This window comes from Podarcis pityusensis (assembly GCF_964106645.2).
Source record: "Podarcis pityusensis genome assembly, chromosome: 1".
NCBI lineage: Eukaryota > Metazoa > Chordata > Lepidosauria > Squamata > Lacertidae > Podarcis > Podarcis pityusensis.
In genome coordinates, this window is record NC_138028.1 from 125,348,362 (window position 1) to 125,372,278 (window position 23,917).

At 42.2% G+C, this 23,917-nt stretch overlaps 1 protein-coding gene and 1 long non-coding RNA gene across 6 annotated transcripts in view; one reads left to right on the forward strand and one right to left on the reverse strand.

Annotated features, from left to right (window-relative positions):
- Window positions 1–23,917, reverse strand: part of MYO1B (myosin IB) — a 158,769-nt gene that overhangs the window by 23,100 nt on the left and 111,752 nt on the right. For all 5 annotated transcript variants that reach the window (XM_081023491.1, XM_081023490.1, XM_081023493.1 and 2 more), the window contains 14 exons: window positions 22,784–22,882; window positions 22,473–22,576; window positions 21,149–21,296; window positions 20,886–21,004; window positions 19,516–19,602; window positions 19,210–19,275; window positions 15,754–15,858; window positions 13,183–13,245; window positions 10,390–10,590; window positions 9,099–9,325; window positions 5,757–5,957; window positions 3,663–3,756; window positions 2,163–2,312; window positions 1,278–1,346 (listed from right to left, as the gene is read on the reverse strand). In XM_081023491.1, coding sequence (XP_080879617.1) covers window positions 1,278–1,346; window positions 2,163–2,312; window positions 3,663–3,756; window positions 5,757–5,957; window positions 9,099–9,325; window positions 10,390–10,590; window positions 13,183–13,245; window positions 15,754–15,858; window positions 19,210–19,275; window positions 19,516–19,602; window positions 20,886–21,004; window positions 21,149–21,296; window positions 22,473–22,576; window positions 22,784–22,882 — 1,733 coding nt within the window. The remainder of the gene's footprint in view (window positions 1–1,277; window positions 1,347–2,162; window positions 2,313–3,662; window positions 3,757–5,756; window positions 5,958–9,098; window positions 9,326–10,389; window positions 10,591–13,182; window positions 13,246–15,753; window positions 15,859–19,209; window positions 19,276–19,515; window positions 19,603–20,885; window positions 21,005–21,148; window positions 21,297–22,472; window positions 22,577–22,783; window positions 22,883–23,917) is intronic.
- LOC308471795 lies at window positions 10,624–12,053 on the forward strand. The gene is made up of 2 exons (XR_013983158.1): window positions 10,624–10,687; window positions 11,327–12,053. It is a non-coding gene; the product is annotated as an uncharacterized lncRNA (long non-coding RNA).

Here is a 23,917-nt window from a genome sequence, read left to right on the forward strand (position 1 = left end):
TAATAATAATTGTTGTTGTTTTGTTGTTGTTGTTGTTGTTGTTATTATTATTATTATTATTATTATTTTCTGGTGTAATCTAGTACTGCCCAGGGTCTTCCACAATATAGGCCTCAGGATACTAAAGCAGGCAGTGTTGCAAAACTCCTGGGGCAGCGGGAAACAGCACTGGTCTTCCAATCAGTTATTGATACATGAGTAAGAGTGGCACCTAAACCAGATTTCCCAGGCCCATCTAATTCTACTGGTGGCTTGGGATTTTAAGCCACAACTACTCAAGTTTTCAAAATACATCAGCAAATGCACCTAAAACAGATTCTAGAGAAAGCTTAAGTTAAACAAAACGAAATCAGAGCAGGGGGGAAATAGCCTATCATTTTAAGAATAATCCAAACAACATTCTGGCAAACCACATTTTGCTTGACTGGATTTTTATTTTCGATTCTTTCAGCACATTCTAAGCAGTCCTACTTGTTTTTAAAGAACATTATGGTTGGACCTACATCTCGCATGTCCAGCTTGCCTTTCTGAACCCCAGCCGCTGCTTCTACACCGCAAAGCAGTACAGTGGTGCCTCACAAGACGAAAAGAATCCGTTCCGTGAGTCTCTTCGTCTTGCGGTTTTTTCGTCTTGCGAAGCAAGCCCATTAGCGGTTTAGCGCTATTAGCGGCTTAGCGGCCTTAGCGGATCAGCTGATAAGCGGCTTAGCGGCTTAGCGGATCAGCTGATAAGCGGCTTAGTGGCTTAACGGATCAGCTGTTAAGCGGCTTAGCGGATCAGCTGATAAGCGGCTTAGCGATCAGCTGTTAAGCGGCTTAGCGGATCAGCTGATAAGCGGCTTAGCGGCTTGAGGAAAAGGGGGGGGGAGGAAAAAAACCCCGCAGGAACTCGCAAGACATTTTCGTCTTGCGAAGCAAGCCCATAGGAAATTTGTTTTGCGAAGCACCTCCAAAACGGAAAACCCTTTCGTCTAGCGGGTTTTCCGTCTTGCGAGGCATTCGTCTTGCGGGGCACCACTGTAAATCCATTAATTACATCGTTTTTAAAAACAACAACAAGGTTTTCCAATGGCAGGGTGTGATTCGCAGGTAAGAATAAGTGAACAAACGAGGGTTTAACACTTTTATTTCCCTGCACTGCCTCCGCGTCAACCTAGGAGTCCAAATACACGTCTGGGAATGAAACACAAGTACCCCTTTTCTCTACCATGGAAAGGCAGCAGCGGGCCGTGGATGACGTAGTTACAACCCAAGGGGCTGAACTGACTTTTTCTCACCTTCCATCCTCTGATATAAGACTGCACCACGATGGCAGAACTCTTGATCTGCTGGTACTTTTTTTGTTGCTGCATTGAAAATTTAAACAAGAATGAGTCAGAGTTTTACATAACTGAAATATACTCAGCTTGTCACACACACACTTTGTACTGGTTCTATTAGGGATGCATGCTATGTAGGGACTGCCCCGGTGAGTGATCTAAGAGCAACGCGCTGAACTGTGAATAGGCATTGTGTCTAAATAACTAAACCATGGTCAATAATTGACCACTAACCAGCACCTGAAACCATGGTTTGAAGAAGGTTTGCAAACCATGGCTGTATTGACAATGGTTAAGTGTTACGTCGGCAATGAGCCAAACCTGGTTAAAGACAGTTTCTGATCAACTCAGCCTTGCGGCTCACAAGGCATCTCCTTATACATGTCACCTGGAGGCATATTTTAGCCAAGCAAAGGACAAAAAACATGGTTTCACTGGGCATTTGGAACCTGAATCAGGATTAAGGCAGCAAACCATACTACGTCTGCTTTGGGTCCAAGAGCTCTACTGCTGTTTCTGTGGCTTTTCAAGCTGAATTAAAAGTGCATGTTGAGACCAACCAAGAGTACTCTAAGACACATACCTCAACTAATTGCTTTAAGATTACAAAGCTGTGGCAAGACTTACCAACATCCAAACCTGAGCATCTTCCAAGAATACTCACTACAAAAGCAGGGCACAGTTCTGAGTTTACAGCCATTTTTTTAAAAATTTCACTGAGTACTTTAGTTCAACCACAGATGTCACAATTTTTATTTTTATTTTTTGCCAGGTATTGCTAACTGCACTGAACTCTTGAGAAGGGACAGGATTAAAAAAGCCCCATATATAATATTTTCTTACTGCATATCTCCTGTACCAAGCGGCAATCACAATCTGACTCCTTTTCATGAGAAGAAAACGTGTGCGACACTTCCAGCCCCTGTAGATCTTCTGGATCAGGGTAGCCAAATCCTCAAGGCGCTGCTTTCTTAGATCTTCTAATTTGAAGAGCTATGGGGGGGGGGCGGCGGGAGGGAGAAACAAGAAGGAAGAGTAAAATGTTTGACACCCAAGTTATTTTAGATTTTGCACACGCACGCAGCAGAATGAGGTGGCAGCGAGGTATCAGAGACCAGAGGTGGTACAACGGGCAGCACTGTTTGACAATGTGGGTGGAGAGATTATATTTTAAATGCCCCCTATGTTTAAAAACAAAAATCCTCATGAGAAAAACCAATTCTGCAGGGAGCAAGCTTGAACCTCTCACTAGTGTACTGGCTTTTTGCCTGCAAGGAGTTTCACATGGGACTGCATTCAGAAAGGACATTCCCCAGCTGCAATTCAAACTAGGAACAATCCATTCCTATACTTTTTTTAAAAAATACTAATATTTTATTGAAAGAATTTCAATTATAAAGAAATAAAGTGATAAAGAGGGGGGAAGTTTGGTTAAAAAAAGAGCAGAGTTGTGTATAAGAAATATATATATACAAAAATGCAATGTAATATTCTCCCATAGATTCTTATATAAATTGATACAGTGTTATTATCCTAATATATACAGTGGTGCCCCGCAAGACGAATGCCTCGCAAGACGGAAAACCCGCTAGACGAAAGGGTTTTCCGTTTTTCAATGCGCTTCGCAGGACGAATTTCCCTATGGGCTTGCTTCGCAAGACGAAAATGTCTTGCGAGTCTTGAGATTTTTTTTCGCTCCCCCCCCCTTTTTCTAAGCCGCTAAGCCTTTAATAGCCTTTTAGCAGCTAAGCCGCTAAGCCTTTAATAGCCACTAAACCGCTAATAGCGCTAATCCGCTAATAGGGTTGCTTCGCAAGACGAAAAAACCGCTAGACGAAGATACTCGCGGAACGGATTAATTTCGTCTTGCGAGGCACCACTGTATGTAGATTTTAATAGCCTACTACATTCCAAATGTTGTCACATTTATCCAAACAAAGTCTACGTCTGTAAGCAGTTGGTTCATAAACTGCAAGTGTTGTCATACTGTCCATTCCTGTTCTGTAAGAGTTGTTGTGATGTCAAAATACAGCTAGGGAGCGAATGCAACAAATGAACTTTAACAAGCTGCTTTTTTTGTCTGCAACTGAGGCCCACACAAAACCAACTTTCTGAGGAATGTGTGATACAATTGTTAGATGGAATGTCACGGTGACAAGTAAAAAAATACGCTGGATTAAATTTATTTCCCTCTTCTTTCCAAAACCTAAGCTTTAGCCCTCCATCACCTAACAACCTGAATTTGGCCTTAAAACTCTTGATATCTTGTAAAGAAAGAGGAGGAAAGAGACAAATGTACTTAAGCTGCTTTTGCTGTAATGGAAGAAAAATTGGTTCACATACTGTTCTTGGGTTGCGGATGAATATTTTTGATCTTCCCAAGGAATATTCTTCTTCAGGGACTTCCAGCTCACTGAACAATACCTCTACACCAGCCCTACAACAGAAAACAAATGGAAGCGATTTACCCCTCTCTCTCAAAAGCAGCACCTCTTACACAGGCTGAGAATACAATAATCATATTACTAAAGGGAAAACTCTGCTTTAGCATAGGCACTTAAAAAAACAAAAGACCAGTAATTGCTACCTATTCTGTTTGCAAACACTTGTGCTTCAGATGTGAAAATGCTATACAAAATAACAAATGTCTGCTCTGATAAAGTCATTAAGGATTAGAAAGTTCCAGCCAGATTGTGAAATTGACAAAGCAATGTTCTAAACAGAGGTACAGTGGTACCTGGGTACTCAAACGCCGAAAACCTGGAAGTAAGTGTTCTAGTTTTCAAACATTTTTCGAAGCTGAACATCCGATGCGGTTGTCTGCTATTGTTTCCTGGGCGCGTGCACCAATCAGAAGCCACACCCAGGTTTTCGAACATTTCAGAAGTCGAACAGACCTCTGGAACAGATTAAGTTTGGTGCTTTTGATTTTGCTATTTATTTCGCATTTTTGTTTTTGAGGCTTTTTGGGTTAATTTGTTTTTGTGACTGTGTGGAACCCAGTTCAGCTACTGATTGATTGTGTGCCTGCGGGAATAGATAGAAGCCCCCCATCCAAACAATGACTATCATCAGTGCAGGTAAGAAAAAAATTTAATTTTAATTTTTATCATCTACAATACTGTCTTATTTTATAGTACAGTACATTGATTATTGCTTTCATTTTATGGATCAATGGTCTCGATAGTAAAATTCATGTTAAATTGCTGTTTTAGGGGTTGTTTTTAATAGCCTGGAACGGATTAATACATTTTGCATTACTTTCTTTAGGAAAGCGAGCCTTGGTTTTGGAACGCTTTGGTTTTGGAACGGACTTCTGGAACCGATTAAGTTGGAGAACCAAGGTACCTCTTTGTGAATTTGTAGCGGAAATGTCCTAAACCCCACCTCCCAAACTTATGTACAAATCAAACTTAAGCTCTCCAAACAGATTTCACAGTTCTTGGCAGTTTAAATGTAACAAAATATGTATTTAATTAATAGAACGTGTAGATTGAAGCAAAATGGAGTGGAATAGAGGGGAAAACATGTGAAAGAGACACAAACCAGAAATTGAAAGGTTAATCCATGTCTAATTTTAATTAGGGTTGCCACAAGACAAAATAAATCTGCAATTTAAAATGGGAAAGGTATGCAGATAAAAAGGTGAGAGGAGCTTTGATAGAAACAATACAATAGTTCTTCAATCCATGGTTGTCCGATCCTTGTATGCCTTTTACTGAATATGATTTCCTTGGGATCGCATCTCCACGGGATAGTTTTGGAACTGGCTCTGCGCCGTACAGATGATGTGCAAGATAATCTCAAGAATCAGGTGCAGAGGCCACAATTTTGCATACCTTCAACTCATATGAAGAACCTTTGTAGCAACATGCAAAATTATGGCACCATGTTTTGCTCCCTGAGAGCATTTTGAAATCCAGGAAGGGCAAAGAGCAGGGAAGTTAATAGGGTGTGGCTTAAGAGGTTGGGTTTTTTACGGGAAAGAGCATGCAATCCCATAGGCATGTTAAGCAATTGGCACTGGGCCAAGTAAAGACCAATAAAAAGGTAAAGGACCCCTGACAGTTAAGTTCAGTCGCAAACAACTCTGGGGTTGCAGCGCTCATCTCGCTTTACTGCCCAAGGGAGCTGGCGTTTGTCCACAGACAGCTTTTCCGGGTCATGTGGTCAGCATGACTAAGCCGCTTCTGGCGAAACCAAAGCAGCGCACCGAAACGCTATTTACCTTCCCGCCGGAGTGGTACCTATTTATCTACTTGCACTCTGACGTGCTTTTGAACTGCTAGGTTGGCAGGAGCAGGGACAGAGCAATGGGAGCTCACCCCATCACGGGGATTCAAACCGCCGAGCTTCTGATTGGCAAGCCCAAGGCTCAGTGGTTTACACCACAGTGCCACACCAATACACCTGCACTAATTAGTTATCGACTCTTACCTGGCAGGACCTCTCCAGTGTGGCCATGTCTGTTTACAAAGCATTTTATATCTTTCTAGACAAGGCTCGTAAGGTTGCCTGAACGCATATCCTGCCCTTCTGACACGAACGTTTTCCAGCAGACCCAAATACCGGACCTGATGACAAACTAGAGCCTCGTTGAAGATATGTGCTGCTTTTTTGTCATTGGGCTTAATGCATCTGCATGAAAAAGAACATTCATTAAGATATTGCACAATAATTTCTGCTACACAAGCACCACTATTTCTTTTCCACTCAGTTGGTTTAACATGCAATTGACTGCAATCATTTGCACGTCTCAGACAGAAACAACAATAAATGACTAAAACAGGTAACATAATCTTCTCTCCCATTATGGATTAAATATAGAAGGCAATCACGCTTATCATATCCATCAGACAATGGATCTTAAGACATTATAAACATTAACTTATGGTAATTCCAGAGACACTTGGCTCATTATTTTTCCAAATAGCTGCATATTGAATTGCAAGTGTCCCTATTTACTAATTAAATTTGTATCATTCCCTTCCTGCCAAAGAAGCCCTGGGGCTCAGAGCCTTGTACTGTCGCAGTCTTGCTAGAATACAAAATAGAACTACTTCATTCTACGCCCCGAAAAGGCATCCTGTTTTGCTTGTCACTTGATGACATGGATTTGATGTGTAAGCTTCTCTGTAACGTTCACTGCACCAGAGATATAAAATAAGGAGTCCTTTTGCTCTTCCACAGTTGTGCTATCACTAGTCTATTAATTAGGTTATAAATCTAATCATGTCTATAAGGAAAAGTGATTTTTAACCTTCCTGGTTTGTAATTCTGTTCAAGCTTACAACAGCCTCCCTCAGAGTCTAATGGTGAAAATAACATTGATTTTGGTGTTTTAACAACTGTTTGCCCCACAGTAGTGTTGATCTCCTTGAGTACTTTATCCCAAAGTCTTGCTATATATGGGCACTTCCACCATAGATGAATGCATGTACCCCACTGACTCATAACCCCTCCAGCACTCTGGGAACATGTATGAATCTCATTGTGCTTTAATACGATCTGTGGGTTTTTATGTATTCTCTCTGACATACGGGGAACCAGTCCCAGCACCTTCATTTTCCAGAAGCTATCCTATTGATTAGGTAGAATTTCCACCCCTCTATCTCCCACTCAAATCATCCTAAGGCCTTCCACCTTTGCTCTTCTGCTACGGCAGAATATATATCTGAAATCAGGTCTCTCCGTTCATCCGCTGAACCCAAAACTAATGCCACAAACTGTGAGAGAGACTTTTAGTCCCTTGCTCCCAAATCTCCCTGTTGGAAATAAACTAACAGCTTGGATGGACATTAAGCCAGTTGAGTTCAACACTGGCTAATCAATCTCTCAACTACTTGTCTGTAAATAGATAGGTGTTATACAGAAGGCCTTAGGCTGGTACAGTCTCTCTCCTTTTCAGTCCCTGAAATCTCTGTGTCTCTCTGTCTGCACTGTAGAAGGATGAATGATTGAATATATCAGCACCAGGGGCACCTACTTGGGATTAATTTGGATTGCTATGCTTTCCAGACTGCAAAACATGCACCATGTGAACACATTATGAAGCTTTGCAATTCTTTGGGAGTTTATTGGAAAGGGAAAGGTTGTGCCTGCAGAGCAACCGTCTCTGATCCTGACCACCCCATGCCCAACAAGACCTTGCCTTTATCACCTAGTATATAATAAATTAAGTGACATTACTGACAAGCTTTTTTTTTATTATTTTAAAAAAAGTTAATGTGGAATTCCTCGTGCCATATGGATTGTCCTTCTGCATAGTAAATCACAACCCAGAAAATAAATTTATTAATGGAAGCTTGCCATTTTCAAAGAGCCTTTCCCGGAATTAAAAATGAGAAACACCTGAAACATAAATAACAGCTTGGGGAGGTTTGACATTTTTATTGCTATTCTGCCTTAAAGGGACAACTTTCAGCTTATCCAGCTTTTTGTTTCTTTCCTAATTCTTCTGAGGACCGAGCATAAGTTTAAGGCACAAAGTTTACTTAGATCTTTTGGAATCTGAACTCCCAGATCTCAAGAGTGATTTAACGTAAGGTGGGATCCCCATAGCACACTTGGCCTGCAATTTGGGAGCCATATTTACACTACAGGCTTCTCATAATGAACTTTTAACCCTGCAACCACCCCATACCATGCCAACTCCTTCATTATATCTGGTAAGACCTCTATCGGGTCTTACAGCATTATCACAATGTCATCAGCAAATGAACTTAGATGTTCTCTGCCTTCTATGGTGTACCTTGTAACTCCATCGTTCCCCTGCAATGTAAACATTGAAGGGCTTGGGAGATAAAACAAACAGGGTAGTCCAGAGACACCCCTGTTTAATATGTGAACAAAGTTCAAAGCAAACTCGCCCCCTCCCCAATCATTGGTTTTCACTACTGCCCATTAAGTACTAAATAAGTTATGTTATAGCACACGTACCGTATTTTTCGCTCCATAAGACGCACTTTTCCCCTCCTAAAAAGTAAGGGGAAATGTGTGTGCGTCTTATGGAGCTAATGCAGGGGGGAAGCACGCAGGAAAAGCCCCCAAGAGCCGCACACAAGCACCGTGCGGCTCTTGCGGGCTTTTCCCCAGGAGGGAGAAGGGACTGACGCAGCCAGGCAGTCCCTTCTCCCTCCTCGTAGAAAAGCCCACAGGAGCCACACGATCCTTAAAGGGTGCGCGGCTCCTGTGGGCTTCTGGGGGGTATTGCCATAGCCATGCGCAGCCCCTCCGCCCGGGAGAGGCTGCGCGCAGCTAAAGAGGAAGCCAAGACAGCGAGCGGGATCCGTCCGGCTTCCTCTTTAGCCACTAAAGACCCATCCTGCTCGCTGTCTTGGCTTCTGCCATAGCCGCGCGCAGCCTCTCCAGCCCCTAAAGAGGAAGCCGAGACAGCGAGTGGGAGAGGCTGCACGCGGCTATGGCAGAAGCCAAGACAGCGAGCGGGATGGATCCTACTCGCTGTCTTGGCTTCTTTGCTCTTTGGGCTGGGGGGGGGGGTAATCAGGGCTTCCCCCGGCAGCCCCAGAAGCTCTGGGAGAAGTGGACAGGCTGCGCCTCTAAAAACTAGGTGTGCCTTATGGTCCGGTATACCTTATGGAGCAAAAAATATGGTAATTCCACCCCCAGATACAGTAATTTCAAAAAGTTTTAGAAAGACAAAAAGCCCATTCCAGTTCATCAAATGCTTCATGTGGCTCCAGCATTTTCAGTAGCAATGAGTCACTGTTTTATTATGCTGCATCACAAGGCCATGGAACTGGATTCCTTGAAGGTTACCTGATGTAGTTGGGGTTTTTGGTCTGCAGGTTCTTCATCAAGGTTGCCACGGAAGCCTTGAACTGCGACCCTGCTGTTGGGGGCCTCTTTAGGTTAATCTTGGCCGGGTTTCCTTCTGGGAAGAGTGCTTTAATGAGGGAGTGGTTGGCCCTCCACATGGCCTGGGACAGGTCGCGGTAAAGCAGGTCGTTGTTCTTGTCGACAAATCCTTCTACCTGATACATCACCTAACAATGCAAATCAAGAGTGTCTCAATGAACAAGAGAGAATCAATCCAAGGGAAGGGCGGAAACAAAAGTCAAGAACAAATGGCTAATGCCTCCAAAATATTATTGCTGAATGTCAGAGGCACTGGGTCCTGCCCAACTTTGAGGGTGCCCAGTGCACACATGTGTTATCACATGGTGACAGGAAGCTACAAGACCTGCCACAGTCATGGGTAGGCCCGGAGAGGCCCGCCACAATCGCAGGAAGGACTGACAGGGCCTACCGCAGCAGCGAGTAGACCCGGTGAGGCCCATCGCAGGCTGTGAAATATTGATGGGGTCAGGCCCCCTCCTTGAAAAATTCAGGGAGGGGGCTGTTCGGCCCCTTAGCCCCTCTAGATGGTTCCCCTGCTGCATGTTAAGTAAACTATATTAAAACAGACCACAAATTTCCCTTGCCTTAAGCCCCTTCCTAGGGACGCAGGTGGCACTGTGGGTTAAACCACAGAGCCTAGGACTTGCCGATCAGAAGGTCGGCGGTTCGAATCCCTGTGATGGGGCGAGCTCCCGTTGCTTGGTCCCTGCTCCTGCCAACCTAGCAGTTCGAAAGCACATCAAAGTGCAAGTAGATAAATAGGTACCGCTCCAGCAGGAAGGTAAACGGTGTTTCCGTGCGCTGCTCTGGTTCGCCAGAAGCGGCTTAGTCATGCTGGCCACATGACCTGGAAGCTGTACGCCGACTCCCTCGGCCAATAAAGCGAGATGAGCGCCGCAACCCCAGAGTCGGCCACGACTGGACCTAATGGTCAGGGGTCCCTTTACTTTTACCTTTAAGCCCCTTCCTGATCCCAGTTGTGTGCACCATAAACAAAAGAGAGAAGCTACTTTAAACGGTGTTCTGGCTTATCTCTTCATGACTGGGATGGCTGCAGTGGAAACATGAAGGAAGGCTGTATCTGTAGTAGTTTCTGCATCTCTTTTTTTGGCTCAATATCTCGCCTTGGGGCATCTACGGCAAGCATGCTTTCAAGTTGCCCAAAGCTGGAATGTTAGCCTTCTCTATAAAACCACACAACGTGCATTACCTTGCCAGCGTAATGCTGGATTCTGAAGCAACAGTGGGGCAGGGAAGTGTCGTTCAAGAAGCGTGAACATTTGCTCATCCTGCTCTCAAAGTGCTGGTGAGTGGCGCAGACCTGGTTCAACTTCTCTAAGAACGTGTCGTCCGTAACAGCTCCTGGCCGCAAGCATTCTTCATCCAGCATGGCTAGAATTCCATTCTGATTCTGTTGTGCAACAATAAGGTTCATTCCATGTGAGATGGGCATAAATATTCTATGTATCCCTTAAGGTTCACAGTAAATGAATGCCAAACTAAAGCAGGTAATTAGCAAGTCAAATTTCGAGTCAGAATGCAGAGTTGAAAGCCTGCGTGTATGTCTGCCATAGACAGTCCTTACCATGTTAAAATGCATTTATTCAGATTAGATTAACTCGATATGCTGAGCACAACTAAAACTTCGAACTAGGATTTACCTGGACATGTCCAAATTTTATTGATTTATTTAACAACATTTATATACAGCAGTTTCAAAAAAAAAAAAAAAAAAGGCTACATCTTTCTCCAACTTTACCAGGGTGTTGTTTTATAACGTTGTAGAATTGGAAGGGACCCCGAGGGTCATCTAGTCCAACCCCTTGCAATTCAGGAATCTTTCACCCAACATAGGGCTTGAACCTGTTCGTTACCTCCTAGGTACTCCCCCATTCAAATGATCAGGAGCTCACCAAGTTAGTGGCTAAATATCTCTATTTGGTTTTTTGTTGTCGAAATACATTGCAGACGTCTGATCTCCCTGGAGACCTACAGATGTGATGATAGACTGCTCTGCCTCCTTTCTTTTAGCAAATGTTTTGTGCCACTGGGGAAGTGGTAATTCTGTATTGATTTGTTTTGGATGTTTGTATGTGATGCCAATAAAAGGTTTGATGATGATGATGATGTACTTCCCCATTCTTCAGGTCTCCAGACACTGAGGCCCAAGAGATGTCACAAAATTCAGGATGGAATTTGCGCCCTTTGCTTGGAGGAAACGCCTTCAAATGCCCTATTCCCCTGAGATCAGAGAGGAGTAGAAAGGCTCCCTCAATGTGGTGCTTGGCAACAGCATCACTGAGCAGATGAATCTCTTCTTCCTCTTCCTGATGAGATATGGAATAGGATAGTGTCTCTTAGCCACAAATTTCTAAGCATGTATCATTCACTGGTAGCACACCTATTCTTTTCCATTTTAAAATCCATGCCTTTTATTTCAACTGTTCCTTCTCAAATCCTTGCGATTTGAACTTCCAATACAAAGCTCAGCTATGATCCAAAGCGAGACAGTTGAAGATGCTGGTCTCTCTGTCTCATTTTCTCTGTCTGGTGATGCTGGCTAAAGAACTGCTCCAGATTTCACTGTTGTCAAGGAACTAATGAGACTTAAAAGTGTGGGTAGTCAACAGGAGCTGCTGTCTGCAAGTACATGCTGTATTTGAAACATACACTGAAAGACGCAAAGTGTTCCATTTAGCATTCAAAAGACAAATGTTATTTATTGGGAAAGGAAACCTTTTTTAAAAGCTTGCCACCTAATCCTCAAGAACAATGTTACTTCATCTACTATTCTGTTGGAAGCCACCCAGAGTGGATGGGGCAACCCAGTCAGGTGGGTGAAATACAAATAATAAAATTATTATTATTTATTATTATTATTATTATTATTATTGCTGCTGCTGCAGGGAAGTTTAGGAGACATTGACACTGGACAGTGTCTCCATCAGCCTGCTCCCCTTAATCACCATCTGCAGCAGCCATTCCATCAGGGTAGGAGAGAGCAAGACAGGAAGGACTGCAGGGCCTCTGCTGAAAAACTACCAACTTTTGGCTCCTTCACTCCTTGAAGTCTTTCCATTCTGGCTGGTGATTCTACAAACTCTGCAACTAAGAAACAGTTGCTGCACATTCTTTTTTCCTCCTCTTCCCCCAATCCCTTTTCCTTTTGTGCTGTGTCTTTTAGATTATAAACTTGAGGGAAGGGAATGTCTTCTCACTGACACTTGTAAGGCGCTCTGAGAGCAGGGGTTTTTCGTTGTTGTTGTTTATAATGGGAGGGAGAAAAATGCTTTTTAAAAAAATATGAATATTTTGCTCAATTTCACCCTTCAGAATGCTTTACTACAAGCTTCTCCAGGCTAATGCCCTCCAGATCATGTACCCATCATCCCTGACTGTTGGCAATGCCAGCAGAGGCTGCTGGCACTGCAGTCAAAAAATCTCATCTGAAAGACACCAGGTTGGGGGAAGGTGGGCAAACGACACTATATACAGTGATAATTCCTTACTCCTGAAAGCACTATGCCACAATACATTCTTTGGAACTAAATAAATCATTATCATTATTATTTAAATTTTTACAGCACCCTTCATCTGATGATCACAGGGAGGTTCACAATATAAAAACACAAAAATTGCACACCATACATAGCTGTCAACTTTTCCCTTTTCTTGCGAGGAATCCTATTCGGAAAAAGGGAATTTCCCTTAAAAAAAGGAAAACGCTGACAGCTATGATATCATAATAACACACAAAAACAATACCCCACCCCCAGTTTTAAACGCCATAGATGGTTAAAGTTAGGCAAAGGCCTGGGAGAAGAGGAATGTTTTTGCCTGGTGCCTAAAGATACGTAATGAAGATGGCCGGCATCCCTATCTGGGGAGAGCATTCCACAGTCAGGGAGCCACCACAGAAAAGGCCTTTTCTTGTGTGGCAGCCATCAAATCAAAAGAATGAGAACATTCCAGAAAATTTCATTATTCTATAATTATGACTTACATTTTCTATTAGGTCGCAAATTACAGCATTGTTGAAGTATTCAATGTGCGTCCACTCAATACCCTATAGAAATAAAACACAGAAATTGAAGAAGAAAACCATGGCAGGAAGGCACTTTGAAGGCACTCTGCTAAAATTTCACCCATTCCAACCAGAGCATATTTTAGTAAGCTAGGGGCTTGCCTTCTTTTAGTCCTGGCACAATACCCCAGTTCCTCTGAGCCCTAAGAAGGCCACTAAAGACAAGGAAACCTTAAGGATGTATGTGCTTTAATCGCTTTTCACCTCCCAGGCCTTAAATAGGCTTGACACCCACTTTTAAATTACAAGGAATTATGGGCTAGTGGGAAGCCCCACAAGGCAAGCACCCAGAGCCAGGATCCCACAAAGATGATAGTGACCACCAATATATGAATCTCCTTTGATGAAAGTGAGCTGAACTATTATGATAATGGAGTGGGGGTGGGGGTGGGTCTGCAGTTTTTAAAGGAAATGAAGGGCTGTATCCCCTTCTCCTCGTCACAGCAATTTGTGATCATCAGGACTTCAGCATTATGTCAAAACTTCAGAAGCTGCTAATGTTGCTGCAGCAAGATGAGCGTCCTTGAATGGCTGCCAGGTTTGCTTTCCATTCCATTCCACAATCTGTGTCATTTTCCCATGCACTTAACTGAAACAGAGCCAAAGCCCTTTTAGTAAAAAGCTTTGGGTCAATAATGTTTTTGTGCATCTTGGGAGTGTTTCTAAGGAAATTGACAATTTCATCTCAAGACCTGCTGGTGTGTTTTTCCCCTGCCTTCAGCCTTCATCTTGAGACAGAGATGACAAGCTGAAATAACACGGTCAGCATAGGCTATGCAGTCCACTTTGGTGGTGGTCAACCATTTTTGCAAGTACGGCACAAACCAAATCCGAAGTGATGCTTAGCGCCACCCAAGTGCATATGGCAATATAAATACAGCTTTCCCCTCCCCAATATTTCTGAGGTTTTGTCTCTAACCTACTACTGTGCACAATTGTTGAAAAGGGTTTCAGTTGTGCAAACCAGTTACTGTTGTTGCTTTACATACAAAAGTGGCCAATTCATGGTTGTCCGAGGAAGATGTAACACTGGGGGGCGAAGCTAAAAGCAGAGCCCTTCTCCAAAGTAAATACAGTGGTACCTCGGGTTACAAACACCTCAGGTTACAAACACTTCGGGTTACAGACTCCACTAACCAGGAAGTAGTACCTCAGGTTAAGAACTTTACCTCAGGATGAGAACAGAAATTGCGCCGCGGCGGCAGCAGGAGGCCCCATTAGCTAAAGTGGTACCTCAGGTTAAGAACGGTTTCAGGTTAAGAATGGACCTCCAGAACAAAGTTCGTAACCAGAGGTACCACTGTACAGGTATGCCCTACAAGTAACTTGTGAACAGGGCTATAGGTTCATACACCAAAATCATTGTGTGGCCAAATGTCTGAAATTTAACTTCGGTACTTTCACCTGCCAACTTGCCATCAGAATTGTAGTGTTAAATAAATGCAGCTATGAGGTATTTAGATTACAGTGGTACCTCGGGTTACATACGCTTCAGGTTACAGACTCTGCTAACCCTGAAATAGTACCTTGGGTTAGGAACTTTGCTACAGGATGAGAACAGAAATTGTGCTCTGGCAGCCCGGCGGCAGCAGGAGGCCCCATTAGCTAAAGTGGTGCTTCAGGTTACGAACAGTTTCAGGTTAAGAACGGACATCCGGAACGAATTAAGTACTTAACCCGAGGTACCACTGTAGTCTATTACATGTAAACAAAGGCGCTTACGACCTTGGGATTTTAGGCAAATCAGATTTAGAATGTGTTCGTTTCTAAAAATAAATAAATCTAGAAGAATATAGTGTCTATATTCTATATCTGGAATATAATTATATACAGAATATATCTACAGACACGGCGCTTTGCCTTGCATCCTTTTCAGCTAGCGGCCGGGGCTCCGGAATGGATCCCGGTCACAAAACAAGGTACCAGTGTATAAGCATAAATTTGACTTTGGTTACTGGATTCTAGTAGACTGTCTAAATATTGTGGAGAAGTGTAAGGAGCCTGGGGAAAGTCAGGAAGAAAAGTGGGGAAGAAAATGCGGGTTAGTGTCAGTGCTATTTTTCTAGAAAAAGAGGTACCATGAACGTTTCCCTTGTTCTCACCCACCTGAGAGGCGCCAGAACTGAGTTTCGGCAAGTTCTAGCAGAAAAATAGCCCTGGGTAGAGTCGAGCCCAGTGAATCTCCTCTCTACCTGCCAACTTTGGATGCCATCGCCCACTCCACAAAACCATTTTGTGTCAAAAGGATACCACCTGGAGTAAAGACTTCACCTTAAATCAGTGTCTTTTCAACTGCCTATCTGGTTTCAGGGCTACTACTAATGCCTCACAAACAGAACATCAACATGGTAGTTCTGTTTTGTACCTGACAAGGTCATCGCAACCATCAAGGAAAAACATGTTAAAAGCTATTAAGGCAAAAAGCAACAAGGACAAGGATTGTAGGTGCACAGAGGCAGATAGGTAAACAAGGAAACAAATGGGTTTTACCTCTCGTATGTACTCTTCTTGCTCTTCCTTCAAGGTAAGCTCAATGAAGATCTGCTGCAGCTTCTCGTTGCAGTAGTTAATAATGAACTGTTCAAAACTGTTATCCTACAAAACAAAGATAGGAAAGAGTGACAATGGCGACGCATGGAAGCCTGGCAGCATATTTTTCCAAAGATGAGCCATATCCAAATCTCTGGCCTGCAAGCAGATTTTTGCAATGGGACTACCTTCTGGGATTTAATATGATACGCACCTATTCCATGCATGGCAGGATTTATATATATGCCTGAAGACCATTTGCTAATCACACTTCCTACTGGGTGCTTGGTTCAGGAGTACTACAGGTAGACAACTTGTCACTTTTTACTCAACAGAAAGAAGTCAAAATTTCCCTTAAAAACAGCCTACCCAAAAGAAGTTACAGGGCTAGAAATACACACAGATTCACAGTGTGTGAGCCCATAATTATGTTAATGACTAAAGCCTTGTTCAGACAATCGTATCTCAGTTTAACAAGCAGTGACACGAGCCCCACGGCTCCTTTCTTCGCTGCATGAGCAAGCAAACCATGAGGTCTTCAGCTGACCATAGCTTCCTGTTTAATCTGAATCAGGAAAACTATGCGTATCAAGCACTGGACCAAGCCAGGATATTAAACTATGGTTTGAAGTAGATTTTTAAGATCCTGCCTTGCTCGACAGCTGGAAAACAAAGTTTCCCAGAAGGCTGAAATGATAAATCGTTATTCATTAGAGGCTTCCTGGTTTAATTGCTGCTGGAAAGAGGGAGATGCATGCACAGGAATAAGGCTGGTTCATAGCCCAGATTATTAAAATGAGGCATGATCATCCAAACCAGCTATAAAACTTTTAATGCTTGCATGGGTCATTACTACATCTTCCAAGACAAGCAGAAAATGGATGCTGTGATAGATAGGCTTTGGGCCTGATCCAGCAGCCTCTTCTTATGTTCTATTTTATGGTTCTACTTTATTTATTGAATGGTTCTCTTTTATTTATTTTTTACCTTTGTGAACCGCTTTAATATTTTTTGAGGTGATATAGCAGTATTTAAATATTTTCAAATAAATAAATAAAAACAATAAAAACAAGAGCATCTGTTAGGTGTGTTTTCCAGGATAGAATGTATGCATATAGCTAGCTACCTACCTACATACCTACATATATATATATATATATATATATATATACACACACACACACACACACACACATATATATATATATATATACACACACACACACACACACATATATATATATACACATACATATATATAAAAAATATAGTCTGCATCAAATGTTGTTCTTCCCTAAGGATAATACTTGATGCCATCTGATGAAGTGGACACTAGTCAATTAAAACTTATGCCATATAAGATTGTTAGGCCAAACTATACAGTCATACCTTCGAAGTCAAATGGAATCTGTTCCGGAAGTCCGTTCGACTTCCAAAATGTTCAAAAACCAAAGCACGGCTTCCAGTTGGCTGCAGGAAGCTCCTGCAGCCAATCAGAAGCCATGGAAGCCCCGTCGGACGTTCGGCTTCCAAAAATAGTTCGCAAACCAGAACAGTCACTTCCGGGTTTCGATCGTTTGGGAGCCAATATGTTCGGGAGCTAAGATGTTCGACTTCTGAGGTACGGGACATTATAATACAACCTCTCTCTCTCTCTCTCTCTCTCTCTCTCTCTCTCTCTCTTGAAGTGTTACAAAGTAACCCCTAAAATCCAGCTTTTTTAATATAAGGGTGATAGCCAGTATCTGAAAAACAAAGTTCTGAAGAGAAGGATTTTTTTGTTCTGTTCTGTTCTGTTTTTAAAAGGCAATAGAATGAGCTGGCTGGATAGCTGACAATTATCAGGAGTGCAACAGTCTGGCAGGGCAGGGAGGGGACGAGGTTGCAACTTTAGCAATGGGAGGCGTCTTCCAAAAACAAACATCGGCTTCAGAGGATGGATTAACCCTTAGGATGACAGCAAGGGAACAGAAAGACACACATCATAAGAGCTGTGCATCACCACCTCACCTGAGATACCATCTGCAATAAAGTAGAATCCTGCACGCTATATGCAAAGATGTAATTAATATCCTGTTCACCTTGGCCCTTAATTTAAGGTGCCACAATTCTCTTGTGTCACTTTTCAATTTGATTTTTCATATCATATTGATTTTTTAAGGCAGTGGCTGCCTAGACTCCTCCACGGTAGTCCAAGTTAAGAATTCTGAGGATGATTCATTTAAAGTCTTTGCCATTGACTTTAATAGAAACAGGATTGATGCCTAAACTACACTGCCACCCTCTTATAATTTATTTTATCCATGAGCAGCAAATTGTTCTCTCCTCATATATTAAAATTCACATTTGTCCTTGCTGAATTTCAGCATATTAATGTTAGATGTTAGCTCAGCAGAAGAATCTTGTATTTCGCTGTCTCGTATTTCCGTCTACTCTACCTCCCTGCATTGCTAAACCAATTTTAAAAAGGCAATATGGGTTGTAGGGACTGTTTTTATGCCTCTACCCTTCTGGCTGAAAAGGGGGGGAAATCGAGTTATGAAAAACATTTTGGATGGAAAAGTCACAGATAAGCCTGAATATAAGAAGCTGCAGTATACGTATTATATTCCTGGCATAATAGCCTTGGGCAGACACAAATTAACCTGACATCTCTCCTTGATCTGAAATGCACGGTTTGTTTTGCTTTCCATCTAGGTATAACCTTAACACTAAAAAAAATGCCATTCAAAGGGCACAGGAACAAATCGCCAGAATTCAGAATTTTGAGATTAAGTGTACACACATTGCTAAATCGCTATAAACTTTGGGCATTGCTTGTCCAATCTGATTTCTCATTGTGCATGATCTACAAGAGGAGGGACCTGGGCAAAATTAGCATTTTAGCCCTCTACAATATGAGTTATTACTACTTCCTTAAAATTTTAAATTTAAACATTTATATGCCACCTTTTTATCAGAAACTCTTAGGAAGCTGAACGCAAAACCTAAAAACAGTGAGTCTTTTTCTGTGTGTATGATATGTGAGTGGAGACCAGGGTTTTGGTCTGTACACTTGACATCTACCCTTATGAAGTTTACATGAAGAAAAATCAGTTTCATTTCCTCACACCTTTCCATGTCTGCTGCTGATGGAACTTTAGGCTTTTTAAAAAAATACTGAACCATATTTTATCTGGTTGTTCTTTTAGAGTTCTTCTGCTTTGATATTTCAGGGTTAGTTTTAATGTTTTTCTGCTGTTTCCAAGTTACCTATTTTTTCACTTTTTTGCAGTGATTGTACCTGCTTCTTGGTAGTCATTTTATTGTAGGCTGGCTTGAGAAACTTTGTTGAAAAGGCTGGTTCAAAACAGAATGAATGAATAATTCACTACATCTTGCTACAAAGCATTAAGATTACAGTCAGAGAAAAAGTACCTCGAAAATTTCAAAGCCGTAGATGTCCAAAACGCCCATGACTTTCTTTCTTACTTTCATTTGTGCCTTAAGAAAACAAAAGTTATTTTCAGATGTTTATTAAATTCAGCAAGGAGGCAGCATTGCTGCCTAATTAATTTTTTCTATGAAAATCATCATTATGACACAGAGGAAAAGCAGGGGTCAATTATATGAGTACATCTATTGTTTTCCTGCTAAAAACTTTGCATTATTATGCCACAAACTGATGAGCATCTAGTTTAACTTGTCAGGCTTATTTGTTCTAAGGATTTCAAAGAACACTACCTTAATGCTCTCATTGATTCTGGTAACAAGCCAGGAAAACAGTCTACTGTAAAGATTCTTTGCCAGTGCATCCCGTGCATAGTATGCCTAATTAAAGAAAGAAGAAAAAAAGACACATGAATATTAGAAATATTTGGGGTTGGCCCAGGACTCTTTCTGGCTGTGGCACAGCATAAAGAGGAGCAAATCCACACACACAAGTGTTGCCTGTCGAATTATGAATATAAACAAACCGGCATGCTTTGCAGAAGTTTTGATACACAAGGGAATTTTCTAATAAATTGTTTTGACGTTGTCATTAAATCGTTATTACATCAATCTCCCACTCGGCTTCTGTAGGAAAGGCATAGGATTCTCAGGCTGTTTCCCATACAGGTAGCGACTAATCCTTGATCGGCTTAGCTTTAAGAAGAAAGCTGCATCCTGTACCTTCAAGCTAAAGTCCATTTCCCATGCAGTACGTACCTTATCAGCAAAAATGTACCGTATTTTTCGCTCCATAAGACGCACTTTTTTCATCTTAAAAACTAAGGGGAAAGGTCTGTGTGTCTTATAGAGCGAATGTGTGGTCCCTGGAGCTAAATTGCCAGAGTGCGTTTCCGTGCGCTGCTCTGGTTCGCCAGAAGCGGCTTGGTCATGCTAGCCACATGACCCGGAAGCTGTACGCCGGCTCCCTCAGCCAATAAAGCGAGATGAGCGCCGCAACCCCAGAGTCGGTCACGACTGGACCTAATGGTCAGGGGTCCCTTTACCTTTTTTACAGGAGACAAAGTTTAGTGTGCAGTTAAAGAATGTAATCTAAGAACCAGAATGGGGGGACCAGAGGTCATGTTGAATCCAACTACAAATTGTTTCATACATCAAGCACCAACTACGGAATGAATGTTTGTTTATTTTTGTTTTTGTTTTTATTTTCTGTTGATCACTTATGTTACACAGTTTTTAAAACCAATAAAGCATAAAAAAGACATATGCAAAGTTTATCTTGACCATGTGGCCATGTGACTCCCATGTACTCCCCTCCAGTGTGAGATTGTGTGGTACAAAAGTGACTCCAACACGGCTGACTAAAGGGGTGCCTTAAGAAATTGCAGAAACTCATAAAATTCAACAATAATCAATTCTGGAAAGCAACTGATAGCCTGTGATCCTAGTTAAAGATACAAGAGCCCACTTTGAGCTAGGAATTGGCACCCACAGTAGATATCCATATTTCCACAATGAAATAATAGGAAAATACAGATCCTTCAAGAGGGGCCACAGAAGTTCCTCTTTTCAGGTCACATTTTATTCATTGTGACAAAGGAAAATTCCCCTATGTTTTCTACCAGAAAGAAAAAAACATATTCACAGTAGTAATTCAATATTACCTGAGACACATTTAAGGTTGTAGAGACTTTCTCCTGCTTGGCTTCAACGGTGCGGAAGCTGAAAGCTCTCTCCAGCACTGACTGATCAATGCCTGTCAACTCACATATTTCTTTGAGCTCTATGGAAGCAAATAATCTCGATTTAAAATCATTCCTACCTACCTAGGCAGCAAGTACATTCAGAAGTCATGGGGGGGGGGGGTTAAACCAGTTATCAAAGTGCAGGTAGATTTGATTGGATCAGAACAGATTATCTGCATTACCATTTTTATCCTTGATTTTACTTTCATCCAAACCATTCACTCGAGATTCAGGTTTGAATTCGATGTTTCCCAGTTTTAAGACGGCTGCGACCACTTCAAAAACTGACTGCGTTTCATGGTCCATAAACCCCACGATCTGCATGGCATTCTAGAATAGGGAAATCAAGTTTTATTTGTCGCATTGATTTATCCTGCCTGTCCTTTCTCCAAAGAGCACAAGCTGGGACACGGTGGCAGGGCTGTCTTAAGCATATGAGGTGCCGGGGTGCACAGATCCGCCTGTTGGCCCCGCCCCCCCCAGTTGCCCAGTCCCAGGCACACAGGAGGGCGGAACTGGCCGCTCGCCTCAGTGTCTCGCTGGCTCAGTCGTCCCCAAACTTGCGGCGCAGAGCTGCCCACAGCAGAAGAGCCCACGGCGGCGCTCCAACCAATGGACAAGCTCTTCCCCGGACTCAACTCTCGGGCCCCGGACTCTCGGCTTGGTGCCCCTGAGAGCCCCACACCCCTTGCACCCATGGGTAAGACATCCCTGCATGGTGGTCCTCTTCCCCTACCCACCTCTCCATTTCATTTTATCCTCACAACCAACTATTATTAGTTTATTTAAAATATGCTTAAAATGCCCTTCAGCCTTACAGATACCAAAGCAGCATTAAACTGTGTCTTTCTGCCACTTCCAAATACACTGAACAGGCAGGCCACAGAAACAAAGCAAACACTCATTTGGAAGTCACAAAAAGCCATTGCTTATCCTGAGAGGAATGGCCTCATGTCACACCAGAGAAGGGGAAGGGAGCAGAATGAGTTCAGAAACTTTTAACTAACCATAGCTTGCTGTGTCATCTGAACTCAGCAAACTGTGGTTAATCTTAACTATGCCTAGTGTAAAAAAAATGTCAGCTTCGAACCCTGGTTTATGAAACCGGCTTATTTAAGCTAATAAAAGCTAAGTAAACCATAGTTTCATGTCTCGATAATGTGGAATCCAAATGTAGCCTTTATTGTAACAAGTTTTGTAAAAAAAAAAAAAGTAACACTCATATATTATTATTATATACAAATTTTATTATTATTTGTAATAAATAATTTTATTTATTATTATATACAAATTTATAAACCACTTCACAGCCTCAGGCCACAGAAGCTTGCTTATGGTAGCAGAAGTAACTTTTAATATCCCAAATATTATTAAACTCTTTTAATGGATCACACCATCAGATTTCATGTTTTTATGCTGCTGATCATCTTGGCTGACTCAACAATTTAGCAAAATTATAAAATGAAGTCAAGTTTGAACTAATACGGAATTTGCACCAATTCTTACCCGAACCGTTCTGAAATTTGCAGCATCATCTACTCCATTCACTTTTGCAGAGTCCAGGCTAAGGTAGTTGTATCGACTGAAGTCCCTCTCCAGCTTAAGTTTTTCTACGAAATGAAAACAGGCCTTGTTAACAGCTGAGTTCCCTGACCCACTATTGCTCTTAATAGCAGTGAGAATTGAAGCCACTTAACATGTATGTGCACTGAAAGGCATACAAACCACGCAAATCAATTATGGAGACTTTGATTAACTTACGCAACTTCATGTGCAATTCTATTAGACATTTAAAACACCACCAGAGTTGTACTCACTGAGCAAATCTTCTGATCCTCCAGACAATATCTGATAAAAAATGTGGAAATTCCTTTCACCTCTTGGTTGTTTAACAACACGAGACTTTTCCAACAGATCTAAAAAAAAAACAAGATGCCACAGAAATTATTTTTCCACTCCTCTAGTCTGCCTCTCTTTTGCCACTATCACACCTGTATCAAAGAACTGTACGATCCCATTCCCGTTATTTATTTTTTATGTAAGAGGAGTGTGGCACACTGTGGGGTTGAGTTAGATCTGTCGTCTTATACATATAATCAATGAGCATTTTAGGTTGTTTTTATTCTGATTTTTCTGCTTTGTGTTAATGTTTGTCTCTGTAACTTGCTTCAAGTTCACTTTTCTGGGGGGGAAATGACTAACAAGTAAACAGAAACTTACCGTATTTGTCCATGTATAACACGCCCCCTATCTTTGAGGATTCAAAATTAAGAAAATTGGGGAATTGGGGGAAGATTGCCCATAGTTGTTGAGCTTTTTTAAGGGGGAATTGCTGAAAATCGATCACCCGACTGACCTACGCTGCCACTCACACACATCGCAAAAACCACCTATCGTCTGTCCCTTCGCCGGCAGAAGCCGCCAATCGCCCGCCCAATTGCCACAGTGACAGCCAATCAACACCAGCCCTTGCCACAGCCACCAATAACACGCCCAATAGCCACCGACAATCTCTGGCTCGCGGCAGCAACCAATCCTACGACACACCCCCATGCACTATCTGTGTATAATAATAATAATTTATTATTTATACCCTGCCCTTCTGGCTGAGCTTCCCCAGCCACCCTGGGCGGCTCCCAATCGAGTGTTAAAAACAATACAGCATTAAATAGTATAAGACTACTCCCATTTTTTTACATTACAGTGGTACCTCAGATTACATACGCTTCAGGTTACAGACTCCGCTAACCCAGAAATATTACCCTGGGTTAAGAGCTTTGCTTCAGGATGAGAACAGAAATCGTGCTCTGGCGGTGCGGCAGCAGCAGGAGGCCCCATTAGCTAAAGTGGTGCTTCAGGTTAAGAACAGTTTCAGGTTAAGAACAGACCTCTGGAACGAATTAAGTACATAACCCGAGGTACCACTGTATTTTTTAATAACAAAGCCTCGT